At 40.2% G+C, this 18,375-nt stretch overlaps 1 protein-coding gene and 1 long non-coding RNA gene across 5 annotated transcripts in view; both read left to right on the forward strand.

Annotated features, from left to right (window-relative positions):
* mctp1b (multiple C2 domains, transmembrane 1b) overlaps positions 1-18,375 on the forward strand; it is a 49,622-nt gene that overhangs the window by 6,407 nt on the left and 24,840 nt on the right. For all 4 annotated transcript variants that reach the window (XM_085792591.1, XM_085792593.1, XM_085792594.1 and 1 more), the window contains exon 2: positions 17,432-17,534. In XM_085792591.1, coding sequence (XP_085648717.1) covers positions 17,432-17,534 — 103 coding nt within the window. The remainder of the gene's footprint in view (positions 1-17,431; positions 17,535-18,375) is intronic.
* On the forward strand, positions 13,038-13,946 carry LOC146976821 (uncharacterized). The gene is made up of 4 exons (XR_015037225.1): positions 13,038-13,418; positions 13,550-13,611; positions 13,705-13,753; positions 13,850-13,946. It is a non-coding gene; the product is annotated as an uncharacterized LOC146976821 (long non-coding RNA).

Here is an 18,375-nt window from a genome sequence, read left to right on the forward strand (position 1 = left end):
CTATTTATCCACACACAACCGATCAAAAAGCCACTTACAGCCACAAATAATGCTCAGAACAGCACCAAACGTCATCAACAGTACAAACAGGGTCCCAGCCCATAATACGAGGCATCAAACATCTGTTAGCTTAGCCTGGTTTCTACTGAAAAGAGACCAAAACAACTCACCCACTCTCCTCCAGTTATACGCTATGCAGCAACTTTCCATGTCCAGCACAGAGTCCAGGCTGACAAAACACGTCCGAGGCCGACTGGCAGCACAAACATCTGGTTTCAGCACAAACATCTGGTTTCAGCACAAACATCTGGTTTCAGCACAAACATCTGGTTTCAGCGGCCACCGACAGGCAGTGACCACCAGACTGACCACTTGATTCCCCCAGGTCCAGCACATAGACTCCACCGGCTCTCTCCCTCTTTCACTTTTCTCCTCCATTTCCTCCAGCTTGTCTTCAGTAAACTCGGTCTCAAACTGATAGTGGCGCCCATCGAAATGAAACCAGTCGTTGTTGTTCTCAAACACCCTAAACTCAGCCGTGTTGTCCCTTCTGTGATGTCTGCTTGTTGTAGCCATGGTTACAGGTAGTCCGCTCTGCTGGCGTGGAGGCGATTACCGAGTGAAGTAGAGTCCCGCAGCTCAAGGATGAATGTGTGTGTATTACTCCATATAATGCAGCCAAAGTTCCTATGCATCTTCCTATCTGTTTCTAAAAGTTATTATCGAGTGTTCACAGGGAAATTAACGAAATTGGGCGTTTCTAACTTTGGATATTTGCGGGAGAGAATCACGTAAACAAGCGCGAGATTAGACGCAACGTCATAACGTTACGTCCACTGCGTCACACGCGAGATCACGTTCGTTGCCGGAAGAAGGGGCAACACAGCTGAGTTTATGTAGTTTGACAACAACGATGACTGGTTTCATTTCGATGGGCGCCACTATCAGTTTGAGACTGAGTTTACTGAAGACGAGCTGAAGGAAATGGAGGAGAAAAGTGAAAGAGGGAGAGCTGCCGGTGGCTTTTTGATCGGTTGTGGTGTTTGTTATGGTGCGGTCACTGCTAAAGTTGCTACAACTAGAGAAGCTAACGGTTAGCATTAGCAGACTCTCTAGAGGGGGATCGGTGTCACGGTGCATTGGACCATGGGTTAAATTTACGCCGGAATATCCTAAGCCTGTATAACGAAACTTAAATTTATTACCATAATCAAATTGAAAGATGTCTCGGTCTGTCTAATTTGTTTTTCTATGTTGGGCAAAGACGCGGCTCCTATGCGCGGCTCAAACCGTTAGATCCGTTAGCTCCATCGCAGGTGCATTTGTCTGATTTTGGATAATATTATCGTTTTTTAGACTTCATAAACAGTTTTTTCTTTTCTTTTTTAAAATTTAAATATGTTCAGTAGCGGCCGTGTCAGATTATTTTCCCATTTAGTTTAGACTCTACTATTCTCTTATATTTTAGGAAACGGCGCTGACTTAAAAATTATTAATAATTAATTTTTTTTTTGTACCTTATCTCTATTGTCTCTATTTGTTACCGAATCACTTTGCACTTTATCTCTTTATTTTTTTCTCATTTCGGTTCATTTTGCTCATATAACATTGATTATGTATGCACTTTATCTCTTTTTTTTTCTATGTTTATTTGTTAGCCATTGAAATTTGTCTTGCTGTAATTTGTTATAGTAGTCCAGGCAAAATAGCGTTTTACGACAGACTAATTGTCACAGAAGGTTTTTCACCATACATCATTTCTATGAGGTGTCTAGAACAACATACTAAAAGTCCTAAGAAATCCTAGTTGGGGAAATATGTTTAATTCGCATCATTATTTACTGTATAAAGTCTATGGTGCTGACAACAATACACCCCAATGGGGCTATTTTTTCCCTTTACTCCTATCACAATGAAACTTTACACAATGAAAGTATCCATGAAATGTAACATTTTTTGTATTACAAGTTTCTTTGAAAATTAATTTGAATATGCAAATGAGCCTTACACTAATCAAATACTATGCCCAAAATACACCCGAATAGGCTTCTTTTTTTCCTTTACTCCTACCACAATGAAACTTTACACAATGAAAGTATCCATGAAATGTAACATTTTTTGTATTACAAGTTTCTTGGAAAATGAATTTGAATATGCAAATGAGCAATACACTAATGGAATATGCCCAAAATACACCCGAATAAGTTTAGGGGTGGAACTTATGTAGGCTACAAAGCCAACCGGCTTCGTTCCCTCCTTGCACCATTGAAATTTCTGTGCTAAATAAATAAACTCTAAACTCTAAACTTTAAATCTGTCTGTGACCTAACGGTTTCTAACGTTAGCTCACCATTGAGGCTTACTACTTACTTCACTGGAGGAGGAGGATTAAGTTGGAACCACCAGCTCCTCCTCCTCCTCCTCCTCCTCCTCCTCCTCCTCCTCTCATTCATCCTGAACACCTAAGTTACTCTGTCTCCGGAGGTTACAGGAGTTCATCCTGCGGTCTCACCTCGGTCTGTCCCCGCGTCATGTCTCCACCGTAGCGGCTCTTGTTTTGAAATCGTTCCCCTCTTCCCTCCGTCCTCCTTCTCCACCTTCCACCGGCTCAGCTCGTGTCTGTCTCGCCGCTTTGCACCGCTCGACCCTGGATCTCATCCTGAGCGAAGCCCCGGTGGAGTCCCGGTTAGTGATCCGAGGGTTGACGCTGCTCCGCGGCTCAGGCTCCTGCGATGACTCCTTCTCCCTCGTTTCCACATGTGGACGGCTGCTGTCGGTGAGCTGTTATCACCATCAGTCATCATTATGTTCATATACAAGTAATAATTTATGATTTACAACTTCTGAGGGCTTTTAAATGATGTCAAATAGCTTCATGTCCCATATATGGACAGACATAGCCTATAGGGTAATATAGGTCAGAGACAAATAAAAGTTAGCAAGATGAGTAATTCAAAAATATCTTTAAAGAAAATGGGTTTTAAAAGCATCAGATTTGTTCCAGTGTACAATTTGTAGTGGGTTTTATGTCATTTGAAATGAGATGTCAACCATTTTTTAACAATGGAAATGTCAAATGGTGTAACCACAAAAGAACGATCAATATTTAATATTTGATCCACCTACATAAAAATATATATTCTCTTCTGAAAACATTCATTTGAAATAGATTTTTTTTTGCTGTGTTTCTATATTTAAATTTTAATGCATTTTGGCAACACTGAGCAGGACTGATCCTAAAAACACCTATTTTCTTCTAAATAATTTGACAAATGATGTCAGATTTGTCAAGAAACATAGTGTTGCATTGCAAAAGTGAATTATATTTATTCCACATTTGAGTCCACATTTGTTTTCCTTTACATAGTCACAGTTTTATGAAAGAATACTACACCACTTGACATACGACACACATGTGCCTGCATATTTACTACATGTCTTATTATCACCAATAAGTGCATTGTATTGTGTATTCTCACATTCACACAGTTTATCCTTTTATATCAACCTAAACTGACAGGATATGGGACGGATATACAGTAGCCTATATTTACATGAAAACATATAATCTACAACAGCATATATTTGTATGAGGTAGACAAACTTGTTCCAATTTCTAATTAGTTTTTTGTTTGTTTGTACTTCAAATGCACAGACGAGAGAATTCAGTAGGCTACATGTGAATATATTAGATTTGCATGTAGGGAAGATTTTTGTTTTTTTTCCCCAAATTGAACTAGGACAGGTACATGACTATCATTGCTAAACATCTATTGAACCAAATAGTCCAAAGTAAGGAACACGCTGTACCGAGACAGAGGCCGTGTCTGTAGATTAGATTATGAACTAAACGTGATGCAGCAGGATCGTGACCTGGTTGATTGACTGATTGACGGGTTTCCCTCTGGCTTTCTCAGCAGCTCAGACCTGACTGGGTCAACTCTCGCCTGCGTGTGTGTGTGTGTGTGTGTGTGTGTGTGACCCAGACTGTGAGGGTCAGGGTCAGGCTGATAATGACAGACAGTAACAACCTGAGAAACAGTGACAGTTTTATTGATTACTTAAAGGGATAGTAGCATTTTTTTTAAAGTGTGGTTGTATGATCTACAAATAGCCCCTAAGTACTTTAATTGCAGTAGAAGACTCTCTGCACTCCTCCCGTTAGCAACGCCAGCCCATAATAGCCCTGCCCAGAGATTTACAACATACAGTGTTGTGAACAGACCCAAAGAAACGGCCTATTTTCACGGCCTAAAAGAGGTTTTACCTGAAAAAAAATACACAGTTCCATTGTTCGCTATAATATAATTTTTTCCAGCCCTTCAAAGTGCAGGAAAAACACAGTTTTTATTTGGACCTAACCAACTCACGTATCCCTCCACCCAGGGTTAGCGCCCGCCGATCAGCAGTTGGTTAGGTCCAAATAAAAACTGTGTTTTTCCTGCACTTTGAGGGGCTGGAAAAAATTATATTATAGCGAACAATGGAACTGGGTTTTTTTTTTTCAGGTAAAACCTCTTTTAGGCCGTGAAAATAGGCGTATCTTTGGGTCTGTTCACAACACTGTATGTTGTAAATCTCTGGGCAGGGCTATTATGGGCTGGCGTTGCTAACGGGAGGAGTGCAGAGAGTCTTCTACTGCAATTAAAGTACTTAGGGGCTATTTGTAGATCATACAACCACACTTTAAAAAAATGCTACTATCCCTTTAAGTGAGCTCCCAGATAATCTTGATTTCTAGGGCTATGTAGCCCTTCCCCTCAGCCCTAGCTCTTGACCAGAAGTAGAATTGGGACGTCACACCACTACCCCTCACATGAACGCGCAAAATTAAGGGGAAGGGCTAAGGGGGAGAATTGGGATTGGGCCTTAGTCAGATATCTGATCAGGTCATTGATCCAGGTCCTGTAGGTTCCTCAACTCTGAGCCGAGTGCTGGTGAAGCTGCAGTTTGGTTGGTGCATGGACAGGTGACAGGTGGGGCTCTCTGTGGGTTTGTTGGTGGGGTCTCCCTCCAGGGCTCCAGGGGTTCACTGTGGCGTTAAAGGGATAGTTCACCCAAAATTGAAATTTCACTCATTTTCTCCTCCCCCTCATGTGGACTAAGGGCTGGGAGAAGTTTCAGAGTCCTCCGTGGCTTCTCTGAGTTACAGGGGGTCTCGGCGTAGCAGTGCATGTCCATATGACAGTTGCAAATGGATACCAACTGTCTTCGTAACAAAAAGACACACCAAAAAACATCCAAATACCTCCATGCTGCTCGTATGTAATGTCCGTCTTGTATTGAAGCTCCCGCTACAAAACAAGCTTGAAATATAGACTTATTTAATTTTTTTCGGGACAATTTCGCATTTCGGGGCTTCAATACAAGAGGGACATTACATACGAGCAGCATGGAGGTATTTGGATGTTTTTTGGTGTGTCTTTTTGTTACGAAGACAGTTGGTATCCATTTGCAACCGTTATATGGACATGCACTGCTACGCCGAGACCCCCTGTAACTCAGAGAAGCCACGGAGGACTCTGAAACTTCTCCCAGCCCTTAGTCCACATGAGGGGGAGTAGGAGATAATGAGTTTGAGAAATTTCAATTTTGGGTGAACTATCCTTTTAAACGTGTCTACTCAGCCGTCAGGTTTCTGTTTCTGTTCCCTCCTGACCGTCACACTCTCAGACATCTGTGCAGCTCTCACTCTGCAGCCGGCAGCGTTTCACTGCTTCTTCACAAGGTAGACAGACCATAACTCTCCCTGACTGTCCTCTAGTTTGTTTACGTTCAGTCAGGAAGTCAATGTGACGGAACGGCCGAGTCCTCCTGACTGAGAAAGTCCTCCATCCATCCACTTGTCTAATCACCAGTCAATCACAGCACTGGTCTATAGAGACAAACAGTCCAGAGCCAGAGCCTACAGTAAACAGACTTTATTATCACGTTAAAGATGTTATACAAAGAAATATGACATCATACAAACATGAAACAACAGTGAAGTAGAGGGAGTGCCTCATAAATATCACACGCTTTACAATATAAATGAATAAATAAAGAAATACAATGTATCAGGGTGCATAAAGATACATTTAATCAATTAAGAAAGAAAAAATGAATAAATATATATGCTAAAATGGCGAAACATTTTAATACAAACCATAATATTTTCCATAAGACCGGGTGTCTTGAAAGCTTTTATGATTTTACAGCTTTTACAGACAGAAAGATTGAAGTTCCACATAAAACAAAGTTTCATTTGTCATATCTGGAGAAATCTGGCTTCATGGATGTGAAATTTACAGACAGCAATTTCATTACAATTTTAACTTACTTATTGCTACATTCAACATTTAAGGATATAGCAATACTTTCAGTAATAGTGATCAAAACTTTATGAAATTCCCAAATCGTTAAAGACATTTGAGTCCAAAAGTTAGTACACTGCAAAAACTTGTCTTATTTCTTGTCAAAATGTCTCATTTCTAGTCAAAATAATCTCTTTCCACTTAAAATAAGACTCATCGCCTAAAAATGAACTTGTTTTTAGATCATTTTCACTTGTTTCAAACTAATTTTCACTTGAAAGTAGAAAAATCTGCCAGTGAAAGCAAGTTTTTTTGTGCTTGTAATAAGAAAGAAAAACTTGCTCCACTGTCAGATTTTTCTACTTATTTCAAAAGTGAAAATCTGCTTGAAAGAAGTAAAAAGTGTCTAAAAACAAGCTGCTTTTTAATGTGATGATTCTTATTTTAAGTAGAATGAGATTTGTTTTTACTAGAAATGACATTTTGACTAGAAATAAGGCAAATATTCTTGGTAAGATTTTGAGTTTTTGCAGTGTAGAATAGGGCCGTCACCATTCAGATCTGTACTGCAGATGTATTTTGTTTTGTGAACGTTGTTTAATTCCTCTGGTGCAACGGTCGACCTTCGTGCTATGAATGAGAGGAAGAACGGCCCCTCCCTCAGTCGGTCATTATGGGATGTTATGAGGAACTCCACAATAAAGTCTCCTCTGACCCTGATACTGCAGCGTTACAGCCTCTTAATGTGTTCATGTCCTGTTTTACACAATGTCCTCTCTCAGCCAATGAGGACGCAGTTTTACATGACAGGACGACTTCACCGTGTACGACATGTTCAGTTAATAAAAACTGGCTTTAAGTTACATACTCACAGTTATATCTCACATACTATTAATGTCATTAGGTCAAAAAGAAAGAAAATGTAGTTTGGTTGGATGGTGACAAGTTTCTCACCACTGAACATACAGGTTATTGAATTCATTTAAAAAAAACAAACCCAAAAATATTAGAAATAGAATAAAAATCATGCATTTAATGATTCGACTAGCCTTTAGCCTTTAAGTATTTGTGTCAATTCATTTGGATATTGATAAACAGACTTGTATTTACTATGTTATAAACATAAATTGTCATATAGCCAGAGGATATGTTTGATATGTGATAGTAATATAAATGTATGTTTAGCCTGTGTTTATTTTGAAAATGAAACAAATGAGAAGTGACAGACACTCGTACCCGAAGTCAATTAAATACAACTTTATATCAGAAGAAAATAAACTAAGAAAGCATTTTAAATGACTAAATCTGTACTAGTAAAGATCGTGTTATAGATTTGTATTTATAGATTTAGTTTCGTTTTATGGTTTTTTTTTCTTTTTCCTCTTCATGTAAATTCATATAAAAACAACAAAAACCAAAGAGATTCAACAGTAGGGCTGGGACGATACGCTTTTCTCCCGATTCGATTCTTCTACGATTTTTTGGATGGCGATTCTATTTAAATTGCGATTCTACGATATTGCCGATTCTCTCGATTTTTAGTCTTTAGCATTTTTAACATTTATCTGCACACAAATACTGTAGGAGCCTATAAATGAACATACTCCATTATAAAGTGAACTTAAACCGTTTTCAAAACCTGGACTCTCTGTATGTAAAAAAGGCGAACAAATGCACATTGCACAATATTCAAAAAAATTCAAAAAAAAAAGTTTTTTCTCCCAACCCCAATAGATTATGTATTTATAGATTTAGTTTAGTTTTTTTGTGTTTGGGTTTTGCGTTTATTGAATTTTTTCTTTTTCCTCTTCATGTAAATTCATATAAAACAACAAAAACCAAAGAGATTCAACAGCTTTCACCTACAAAGAGGGAACTGTAGCGTATAACGTGTTGAACTTTGCCCTGTATTTTCCTCTGTGTTTCTGTATCAAACACCTGCTGAGTCATGATGTGCAGCTTGAAGCTCCCGTAGCCTACTACACTAACATCAGCGGGCGACGTCGCGTGTAAATCGACAGGAAACGGTGAGATCAGTGAGATCAAGTCTGCAGCCAAAACCACAGCCAGCAGAGAGAGAGAGAAGAGGTGCATTCTGGGATGACTGTCAACTGACCACATGTGCTTCCTTTTTTCTCTTATACAGTTGTAAAGAAGTCACACGTTTTGCAGCTTTTCACAACTGGTGTTCTTTCATTGTAGCCGCGGTGCAGAGAGAGTGTGAGGTGGTGGTGCTGCAGCCTTTTATTTACAGTATCGATCTGCTGCTGCTGCTGCTGCTGCTGCTGCGTCGTATCGGCAGCTGCTCTGATGGTTAACGGGCCCCGGAGGGTCCAGCGTCATGTTGAGGAGACAGGAAGGAGATTCATGTTACAGCTCTCACTGATGCTGCTCTCCTCTAATGTGACACCCCGCTCCCTCAGTTATCGATTAGTCGTTTGAAAGAAAATGAATTTTTGATCATCGATCGACAGCTTTTCAGCACAAACAGACAAAGATCTGGGTACCCCTTTAATTTACAGGCCGTTAAGTATGTGATAATGTCAAGAAATAACAGTCAATTTCATAGTAATGTCATGTTTTTCATAAAGGCAAATGATTACACATGATTTTCATGCTTTAATTTTTTTGGGAAAGGCTATTTCTACGCAATCAATCGTTATTTCTTGGCTATATTTCTCGACATTACTATGAAATTGGCCATTATTTCTATAGGCTAACACAATTAATCATTATTTCTTGGCTATTTCTTGACATTATAACCCAATTAATGATTATTTCTTGGCTATTTCTTGATATTATAATGCAATTAATTGTTATTTCTAGGCTATTTCTTGACATTATAACCCAATTAATTGTTATTTCTAGGCTATTTCTTGTCCTTATCACGTAATTAATCGTTATTTCTAGGCTAATTCTTGAAATTATGCAATTCATTGTTATTTCTAGGCAATTTCTTGACATTATAACGCAATTCATCTTTAATTCTTGGCTATTTCTTGACATTATAATGCAATTAATTGTTATTTCTAGGCTGTTTCTTGACATTATAACACAATTAATCTTTAATTCTTGGCTACTTCTTGACATTATAACGCAATTAATTGTTATTTCTAGGCTATTTCTTGACATAACGCAGTTAATTGTTATTTCTTGACCTTATCACGTAATTAATCGTTATTTCTTGGCTATTTCTTGACATTATAGCGCAGTTAATTGTTATTTCTTGACATAACGCAATTAATCGTTATTTCTTGGCTATTTATTGACATTATCATGCAATTAACGGCCTGTAAATTAAAGGGTTACCAACATCTGGTTCCAGCTCCTCACAGCTGTTGCAGGATTCGCTTGTGGCTCCATGTACAAAGGCTCACATGAGTGTTTACCTGGTAGTTTGGCTCTAATGTCAGGTTCTGTGGAAGAGGTGTCTTATGGGAAATGTAGGATTGAGAATTTTCTTGATTTATTTTGGAGGTTTTTAAGTCTTTTCTCAGAGAAAATGTTCAATTTTTTGACCAATCTGTGTATTTTTTTTTGCAATTGAGCTTTGTTAGATAAATTATGACAAATGATTCAGAATGAACTCTGAGAACAGACTATCGATATGAACCAGTCAGATGTTTTATTAATGTCACGGCTGATTGGCCCAACACGTTGGAGGAACAGCTGAAGATGTAAATCTGACATGAGCTCCTTGATTCAAAGCCGTCAATGTTGAATTATTGATCTGATTTGAATAAAGACTGAACCGATCAGTCAGAGACGGGAGGTATCGCTCTGTTGGAGCTCGTTTCCTGGTGGACAAAAGGACTAAAGCCTTGAAGTATGTGTGTGTCTGTGTGTGTGTGTGTGTGTGTAAACACTAAAATAAGTGCTGATGGGATTGTCGGTGATCTGAGGCTATTCTCAGCTCGCTGCTCTGCTTCCTGATTTAACGCCACACGATGGTTAATCCTCCGTTAAGTTAAGCAGCTTGGTGGCTTCTCTCTGACTCAGCTGGGGACTGGGGGGTTGGTCGTGTTGGGGCCTTTTTGGGATCGTCCACTCTTTGGCCCTGTCCCATTTCTCCCCCTTAAAGGGATAGTTCAACATTTTGGCAAATTGGCCCATTGCCATAATCGCTATAGTCATAGCAGTAGGTTCGTTACCTTTAATTGTTGGTGTAAGCTATTTTTAGAACGGCGGAGCGGAGCAACAGGCTGCTCAGGGCTATGCTATGGAGGCTAAGGGAATTTCTTGGTTTTCCTCATCAAATACACAACCCAACAACTCCAAAAGGCTGTCGTGGACAAGTTGTGACCTGCACATTCACCACGCTATGAGATAATAATGGAACGTTACGAAACAGAGCCGTTTTAGAGGTAAATTCATGCAAAACCGCTGATGCGCGTTGCGTTCAGGGACAGTTTTTCAGCAAGCAGACTCTGTATTTACCCTGTATTTACCTCGAAAACGGCTCCATTTCGTAACGTTCCATTATTATCTCATAGCGTGGTGAATGTGCAGGTCACAACTTGTCCACAAAAGCGTTTTGGAGTTTTGGGATTTTGTATTTGATGAGTTTGATGAGGGAAACCAAGAAATTCCTTTAGCCTCCATAGTGTAGCCCTGAGCAGCCTGCCGCTCCGCTCCTCCATTCTAAAAATAGCTTACACCGACAAATAAAGGTAACGAACCTACTGCTATGACTATAGCGATTATGGCAATGGGCCAATTTGCCAAAATGTTGAACTATCCCTTTAAAACTTCCACTTGGTTTTGAGTGCCCTCAACCGTAAATTCCCCTCGTTGAGGGAAAGTGGCTGAAAATCTTTCGCTATGGAAATGGGACACCACTAGTGTAGTGAACGTAGCGAACGTGATAACATACGTCACATGTTTACGATTATACCGGAGCGTGCTACTATTTTCATTCAGGAAAAATACCGGCGGTTCCAGCTGTTGTGTTGGCTGTGTTTGTTTATCTCAGTCTAAACAATTTTTGTAATTAGTCATGGTTATTGTAGATTAGCCGGGCTAACGGTTAGCTACCTGTTTAACTTTAATAACTCAGTGATTCAATAAACGCTCCATGAAAAAATATTTTCTCCAGCGGATATCTGAGTTCCAACATGACTGAGCTAACTGGAGTAATTTCATGTCGTGTCCCACAACGGGAGGGTTTTAACAGCTGACGTCCTGGTGTTAGCTTAGCTACCGCCATTAGCTTTGCTGCTGCTGTTAGCTTAGCTGCTGCTGTTAGCTTAGCTGCCGCCGTTAGCTTTGCTGCTGCCGTTAGCTGTCCCTGTCAGCTGCAGCCACTGACGCGACACCGTGATTCCCCCAATAAATACCACACATAGCGACACAAAACACACAGAGAGAGAAATAGTAATGTTTCTTCAGGCATTTCAGATTTGTCTAAACGGCGATCGAGCGTGACAACGGGTAATTTCATCTTCCACTTCGTTTTAAGCCCGCATCGGACCTCACTACATTTTGAGGGCTGATTTTAAGGGCAAAATCGCACTTCCCCTTGCTTACTAGAGTAATGGGACACCCTACCCCAACACGTGAACGCGCAAAATATAGGCTTAGGGCAAATATTTAGGGCTAGGGGGAGAATTAGGACAGGCCCTTTGTCTCCCCCATTCACCACCGGCCAGCTAAGCGTGAGTAGATGTAGTGAGAGTTAAGACGGGCTGGTGCTGTGAAGTCAGCATCAATCACTGTGATGAGAAGTGAAACCTCCTGAGCCGATGTGAACTTGCTCCACTGCTTCACTGAAGCACGACTCATTATATTCTACGTGACTGTCACGGTTTCATAACTTCACGCTGCTCGTTTCCTCTTATTTCTCTCTCAGTCTCTTTCTCCAAACCTCTCACCACCTCCGACCTCTGGCCAACAACGTAACGTCTCATCGCGTCGTCCTTAAACGTTAATACGAGATTTAAAGGGACTGTCCTCTCTACACTGCATGAAAAGTGGGATTTTCGACAGTTAGCGGCACTGTAGATTGTCGTGGAAGTTCAGGTTTGCGAATGCATACGACAATTTGCAGGAAACACCCACAACTGTCGGGAATTGTCGTGAATTGTCAGAAATTGTGCTGGGCAGTTTCCCCCCCATCACCCCCCTCTCCCTAATTCAAGGGAAGGCTTTAACATGTAAATGATCATGCTGTGAGCTATACAAATGCAAATCAGTGTAGCTTGGTAGCAGGAGGAGTGTTATTCCAGGTAAGATTTTTCTAAAAGGTATTAACTTCATTTTAATCCTTATAAAACCCACTGTCAATTTAAAACATCCACAAAAAGTTTTTATGCATTTGAACACATTTTGTCAATACTGAGAAGTACGCTGGTGTATTAGGGCCATATGTAAAAAAACAAAAACAAACAAACAAAAAAAACCCAACTATTTTAAAAGAAATATATTCAGAGAAAAAACAAACAAATTGACTTTAATCATCATCTAAATAGGTTTTTAAAAATTATGTAAAATGTGTTATCTACTACAATGTTATGTAAAAAAATTTAATACAACAACCACAACAGTGAAAAGCAACCACATTTTAACTAGACAATTTAAATGGGACTTTTCCCAGGTTTGTCTAATGAATACAACTTTGAACATATATTTTGGAATGAGTGTTGAGAGATGGGCAAACCACATCTCGCGAGTTCTTCCATATAACAATGAACTCCCCTGTGATTGGAGGACCCGACGAGACTCATCCAATCACGTGAGGTCATGGGCGGGACTAACACGGAAGTACTTGCAAGGAGTTCTTCGCTTGTCTGAAGAGCCTGGTGATGCGAGGCTACAAGGAGTAAACAGACTTCTTCACAACTTTTTCTAACTTTGCTGATTCGTTGACTACAATGGCTGGACAGCGTCTTAACCATAGACATACTTCGCCTCCCCCTCAACTCCTCTGCGTGGACGCGAACACCTTTCCACAGCAAGTCGGCAGACCGACGAGAGGAGAGTGCTTTTGAACGCTGTTAGTGGGCTGTCTCGTCAGATAACTACCGCCGACACAGACTCGGACTGACTGCCTTCATGCCTTGGAGATGAAAAACAGGCCAGAGGAGCCCAACTCTAAGAGGAAAAGACGGATGCAATCCCCAAATTGCGGTAAGAATATGTTCGGTGCCTGCTTGCTAAGCTAAGTAGCCTCAAAGTAAAGCTTTCTTTCCGTAGCCCAAGCTAAAAGTAGCCTGAACCAGTGTGTTGCTTTATCAAACTGTGTTTCTGTGTATTTACAGGATGCAGTACGCCGTCTTCACAACTCTGAGGCAACTTGGAGGAGCTACAAACCAGAGCAAGGGTAATATTTAAAGAATAGGCTATGTGTTCATTCTGCTGCATAAGGAAAAACGTAAACAGATACTCATCTTAACCGTACATTTTGTTTTCACAGACTGACCTCGTGACCACTGTGCCTGATGCCGATAAAGACACTATTGTGTGTAAGTAACGTTTAGTACTTTCTGCTTACTGTTCAATGTAAGGGGATGCATGTTAATGCTGTGCTTAAGTGTTACTGTCTTATACTTGCAGCGCAGGCGGAAGCTGTGAAAAGGTCTCTGGAGCTCTGCAGCCTCACATTCAGAGGCAAATCCTAAATACAGGGCAACACACCACAGATGTTTACAACATGGACACAATTAAAAAAGAGTGTCATCTGTTACCTACATCCCAGACGCAGCAAACAGAGCTGTGCCGTATGATCATGGAGGAGAATGCTGTGTGTTGTGTTTTGTGCTATGTATACATACATTTTTTATTATTATTTATGCCAATAAAGCTCTTTCTGTGAATAAACATGTTGCTGGCAATTTTTCTTTGCTCAATAAATTCATGTCCATAGGATAACAATATTTCAACCAATTAGGAGTCATTTTCCTAATTTAAAAGTAGCCTATATGTCAACCAATCGCGAGTCATTTTTCTAGTTTAAAAGTATACATATGAACCAATCACAAGTCATTTTCCTAGTTTAAAAGTATACATATGAACCAATCACAAGTCATTTTCCTAGTTTAAAAGTATACATATCAACCAATCACGAGTCATTTTCCTAGTTTAAAAGTATATATATCAACCAATCCCGAGTCATTTTTCTGGTTTAAGAGTAGTGGTTTCAACCAATACTGAGTGAGGCCATTCAAGCCCCGCCTGGCTGCTGCTGTTCATATGCTGATTAGAGCCATTAACACCTTCTGACCCGGCGCTGTTTCGCCGCGATTCATATGCTAATTAGCCCCTCCACCAGTGGTTCGTTTCCGTCAGTATGTGGCACGGACGAACACGACGTTTGCAGTCCATAAATTGTCGTTAATTGCCGGTAATTAGGGAAATCTGCGGGCGTTTACGGGGACGAAAATCCCACTTTTCATGCTGTGCTAGATATCATGTCTATAAGGCCAAAATCATGTTTTATGAGGTCAGAAGTCATGGTGACCTCTGACCTCTGACTTTAAGCCACCAAAATGTTATCACTGATTGTTCATTGTGATTCCAGGTGAACATCTTAAGTAAACCCAAAGAAGTTACGTGTTACTGATATATTGCATTCACGAGGTCAAAACCATGTGTTGTGAGGTCACCATGTTCTTGACCTTTGACCTTAAGCCACCAAAAAGTCAAATCTAATTAGTTCAAAGTGAACATTTTGAAAATTTGAATTAGTTCCTTCAAGGTGTTAATGAGATGTTACTATTATTATTGTTCACCATGAACTTGACCTTTGACCTTTGACCTCCACCCTTGAGTTAAATGAACCTTTGTGCAGAATTTGAAGGAATTCAAGGCCAAGAGATTTCACTTTCACAATCATGTTTGATTAGGCCATGTTGCTGTTGACCTTTGACCTTAACCTTCGTCTTGTGTTAACTTTCTGCTGCCATCTCTTGTGTTAGGGTTCTGACCCGAGTCTTAAATCAGCTGTAAAACAAACTAAAACAATTATTTGTTTCTCATCTCTTGGTCACGTTGTTTAGGCTCCTTATCCATGAAAAGGTTTTACACTAGGATTTCAGTTTTAACTCTAACTATTGGTCTTATCATTACAACTGAGTTGAAACTGACCCCAATAACACAAATGTCATAATTTTAACCAGAGCATTGTGAAAAATAATGTTTGGTAACCCTTGTATTTACAGGCCACTAATTACGTCATAATATCTACTAGAAATAACCTAGGAATAATGGTCAATTTCATAACGATTGATTGTGTAGAAATAGCCCAAAAATAATAATCAATTACGACTTGGTGGAGAAAAATTCTGGCCTTTCCTAAAAAATTAAAACCATGAAAAGCATGTGTAATCTTTTACCTTAAAAAACATGACATTACTATGAAACTGTTATTTCTAGGATATTTCTTGACATGATCACGTAATTAGTGGTCTGTAAATTACTAAAGGGTTACAAAATGTTTTTGTTTTATTTAGTAGAGGTTCCTGACAAAGTGAAAAAGTCTTGATGCAATAGACAAATGTATGTGGTACTTTTATGCTCTAAAAACCTAAAAACAGGTCCTAACCCTAACACAATCACCAAGATTTAATTAGTTACAAGTGAATATTACCACATTTGACGATGACGATAGACAAGCATCAGTTAGACAATACAAAACGTGGAGCATCTGATTAAATTAACCCTCTGTTTGCTGACACACGTTAGTGAAAGCTGCTTCATCAGGGGAGATGGGAATGTCCAGGAGGGGTCGGGTATGTAAGGCTGACTCCTCCTGCTCCTCCTCCTCCTCCTCCTGCTCCTCCTCCTCCTCCTCCTCCTCCTCTTCCTCCTCCTCCTCCTGCTCCTCCTGATCTCCTCACTCAACATCACGGTGTGTGAACTGGACTTGTGTGTCTAAACCTCCTCTCTGTCCTCACTCACTTTTATTACCATGTTTTTTTTGTTGAGTTTCTATCTCGTGGAGTTTCCTGCCATTTGCAACAGCTTGGCACACCTCACACAGACAGGAAGTGTGTGTGTGTGTGTGTGTGTGTGTGTGTGTGTGTGTGTGTGTGTGTGTGTTTCATCATGTGTGTACCAGATTTCTTGATCGACTGCTCGTAACGACGGTGGAAATGTTTCCTTTCCTCTGCTGCTGCTGAAACTTTCCGTGTTTTAAAAACCATCCGGTCAGATCTGAGCAGGGAACACACACTGAGAGAGACACACACACACACACACACACACACACACACACACACACACACTGAGAGACTGTGTGTGTGTGTGTGTTTATCACAATAAAAGTCCAAGTATTGATCTGCTCCCTCCTCAGCTGAGCACTTCTTCTGCTTTCACGCTGATGTTTGATTAAAGCTGTTGTTTACATTCACACTGCAGACAGCAAAGTACTCACACACACACACACACACACACACACACACACACACACACACACACACACACACACACACACACACACACACACACACACACACACACGTAGAGTCTCTACACTCTCATCCTTCATCATCATCACTATCAGAGTTCGGCTTCTTGAATTACAACATGAAATGTGTTTAATGTCAGTGATGCTGCAGCTTTGTGATGTCACAACAAAGTCCCAGCTTCCAACGACTTGCAGGATTTGGTTTCTTTTGAGCGTTTTATTTTGAAATCTGCCCTCAGTCAGCCAATCGAGCTCCGTTTACTCTTTTTGTACAGTAGTTTTTCTTTGTTTTTCTAGTCATAAAAGATGCAAAAGTTACAGATGTGTTAAAAGAAAAAAGCCTCCAGGTGTATTTAGTTTAATGATGTTGCTGCTGCAGGTTTTAAAAGAGTGAAAGAGAGAGTGAAAAAACAAGAAAAAAGCGATGTGTTGTGGACGGACGGAGGAGAGGAAGCTGCTCTCGTGTAATTTCCTGTGGCTCCGGCTCCTGGGACGAGTTACTGAGCTGAATCAACTCTTCAGTCAGAGCGAGAGACAACAGAGGGAAGTGGAGAGAGAGAGTCAGCAGCAGCAGCAGCAGCAGCAGCAGCAGCAGCAGATCACTTTGATTCTGTTTTAGAATAGAAACGCTGCTGGCTTTTCCTCTACAGCGTCCGGACAGGAGGAGTGTGTGTGTGTGTGTGTGTGTGTGTGTGTGTGTGTCAGCGTTAACCCATCTCGTCCTCCTCTCTGACAGGGCATCTCTGTCCCCGCTGAGAGAACCGCCCACTCCTCAGGGATGTACAAGCTGGAGATCGAACTGAGGAGAGGCCACAACCTGGCCGTCCGAGACCGCGGAGGTAAACTCACTCACACCTGCTTATGTTACTATTATTATCATCATAACTTCTATGTTTTGGTTTGTTTAGTTTAGTTTAGTTTTTTTATTTGAAGTATCATCAAATTACAAACATTTAAGGCACAATTGTGATACGAAGATTGAAAATGTTGAATCAGCTAGCAGGACAAATGAAAAGAAAAAAGAAAAGAGAATAATAATGTGAGGGACGGTCTTATTCTAGAAGGGTAGATAGTAATATATGGGTCAATTTGAGTTTGTTCTTCCATCCGTTGACGTGGCTGCACTTAGAGGCTGATAATTCAAATTCTGTAAGTCTCTCTGATATTTTGAGCACATGGTGAGAGACAGAACAAGTTTGTCTACAAATTTGGAAAAAATCATGTGTGTAGAGTGTAAATTGTGTCCAGGAGGAGTGTGGAAAGAGAAAAATTTGAGTTTTTTTCCCGGCTCTCTCCCACTCTGACTGATAATGTCACGCACTCTGACATTCTGTGCAATACACAACCATTATAATCTCATAATTTCTCCAAAAATGATCATGGTCATTGATCACGGATTGATCCAAAACTATACGACCTATCAAAACGTGGATTCATACACCAATACACAAGACTTGTGTCTACATGTGGGGCTTCACCTTGAGGTATTTGCATCTGTGAATGAAATGTTTTCCAAGCGTAATCAAGTTCACTAAGAAGTCTAAGTTTTTTTTACTTTAATTGCACTCCAACTTTAATTGACATCCAGTTAGTTTTTCTGTTGTTGTACAGTGGCATCATGCAAAAGTTTGTGCACCTCTGGTTTAAAATGTCTGTTGATGTGAACAGTTCAGAAAGTGG

This window comes from Trachurus japonicus, chromosome 12 (assembly GCF_045865225.1).
Source record: "Trachurus japonicus isolate A0001 chromosome 12, Traja_1.0".
Taxonomy (NCBI): domain Eukaryota; kingdom Metazoa; phylum Chordata; class Actinopteri; order Carangiformes; family Carangidae; genus Trachurus; species Trachurus japonicus.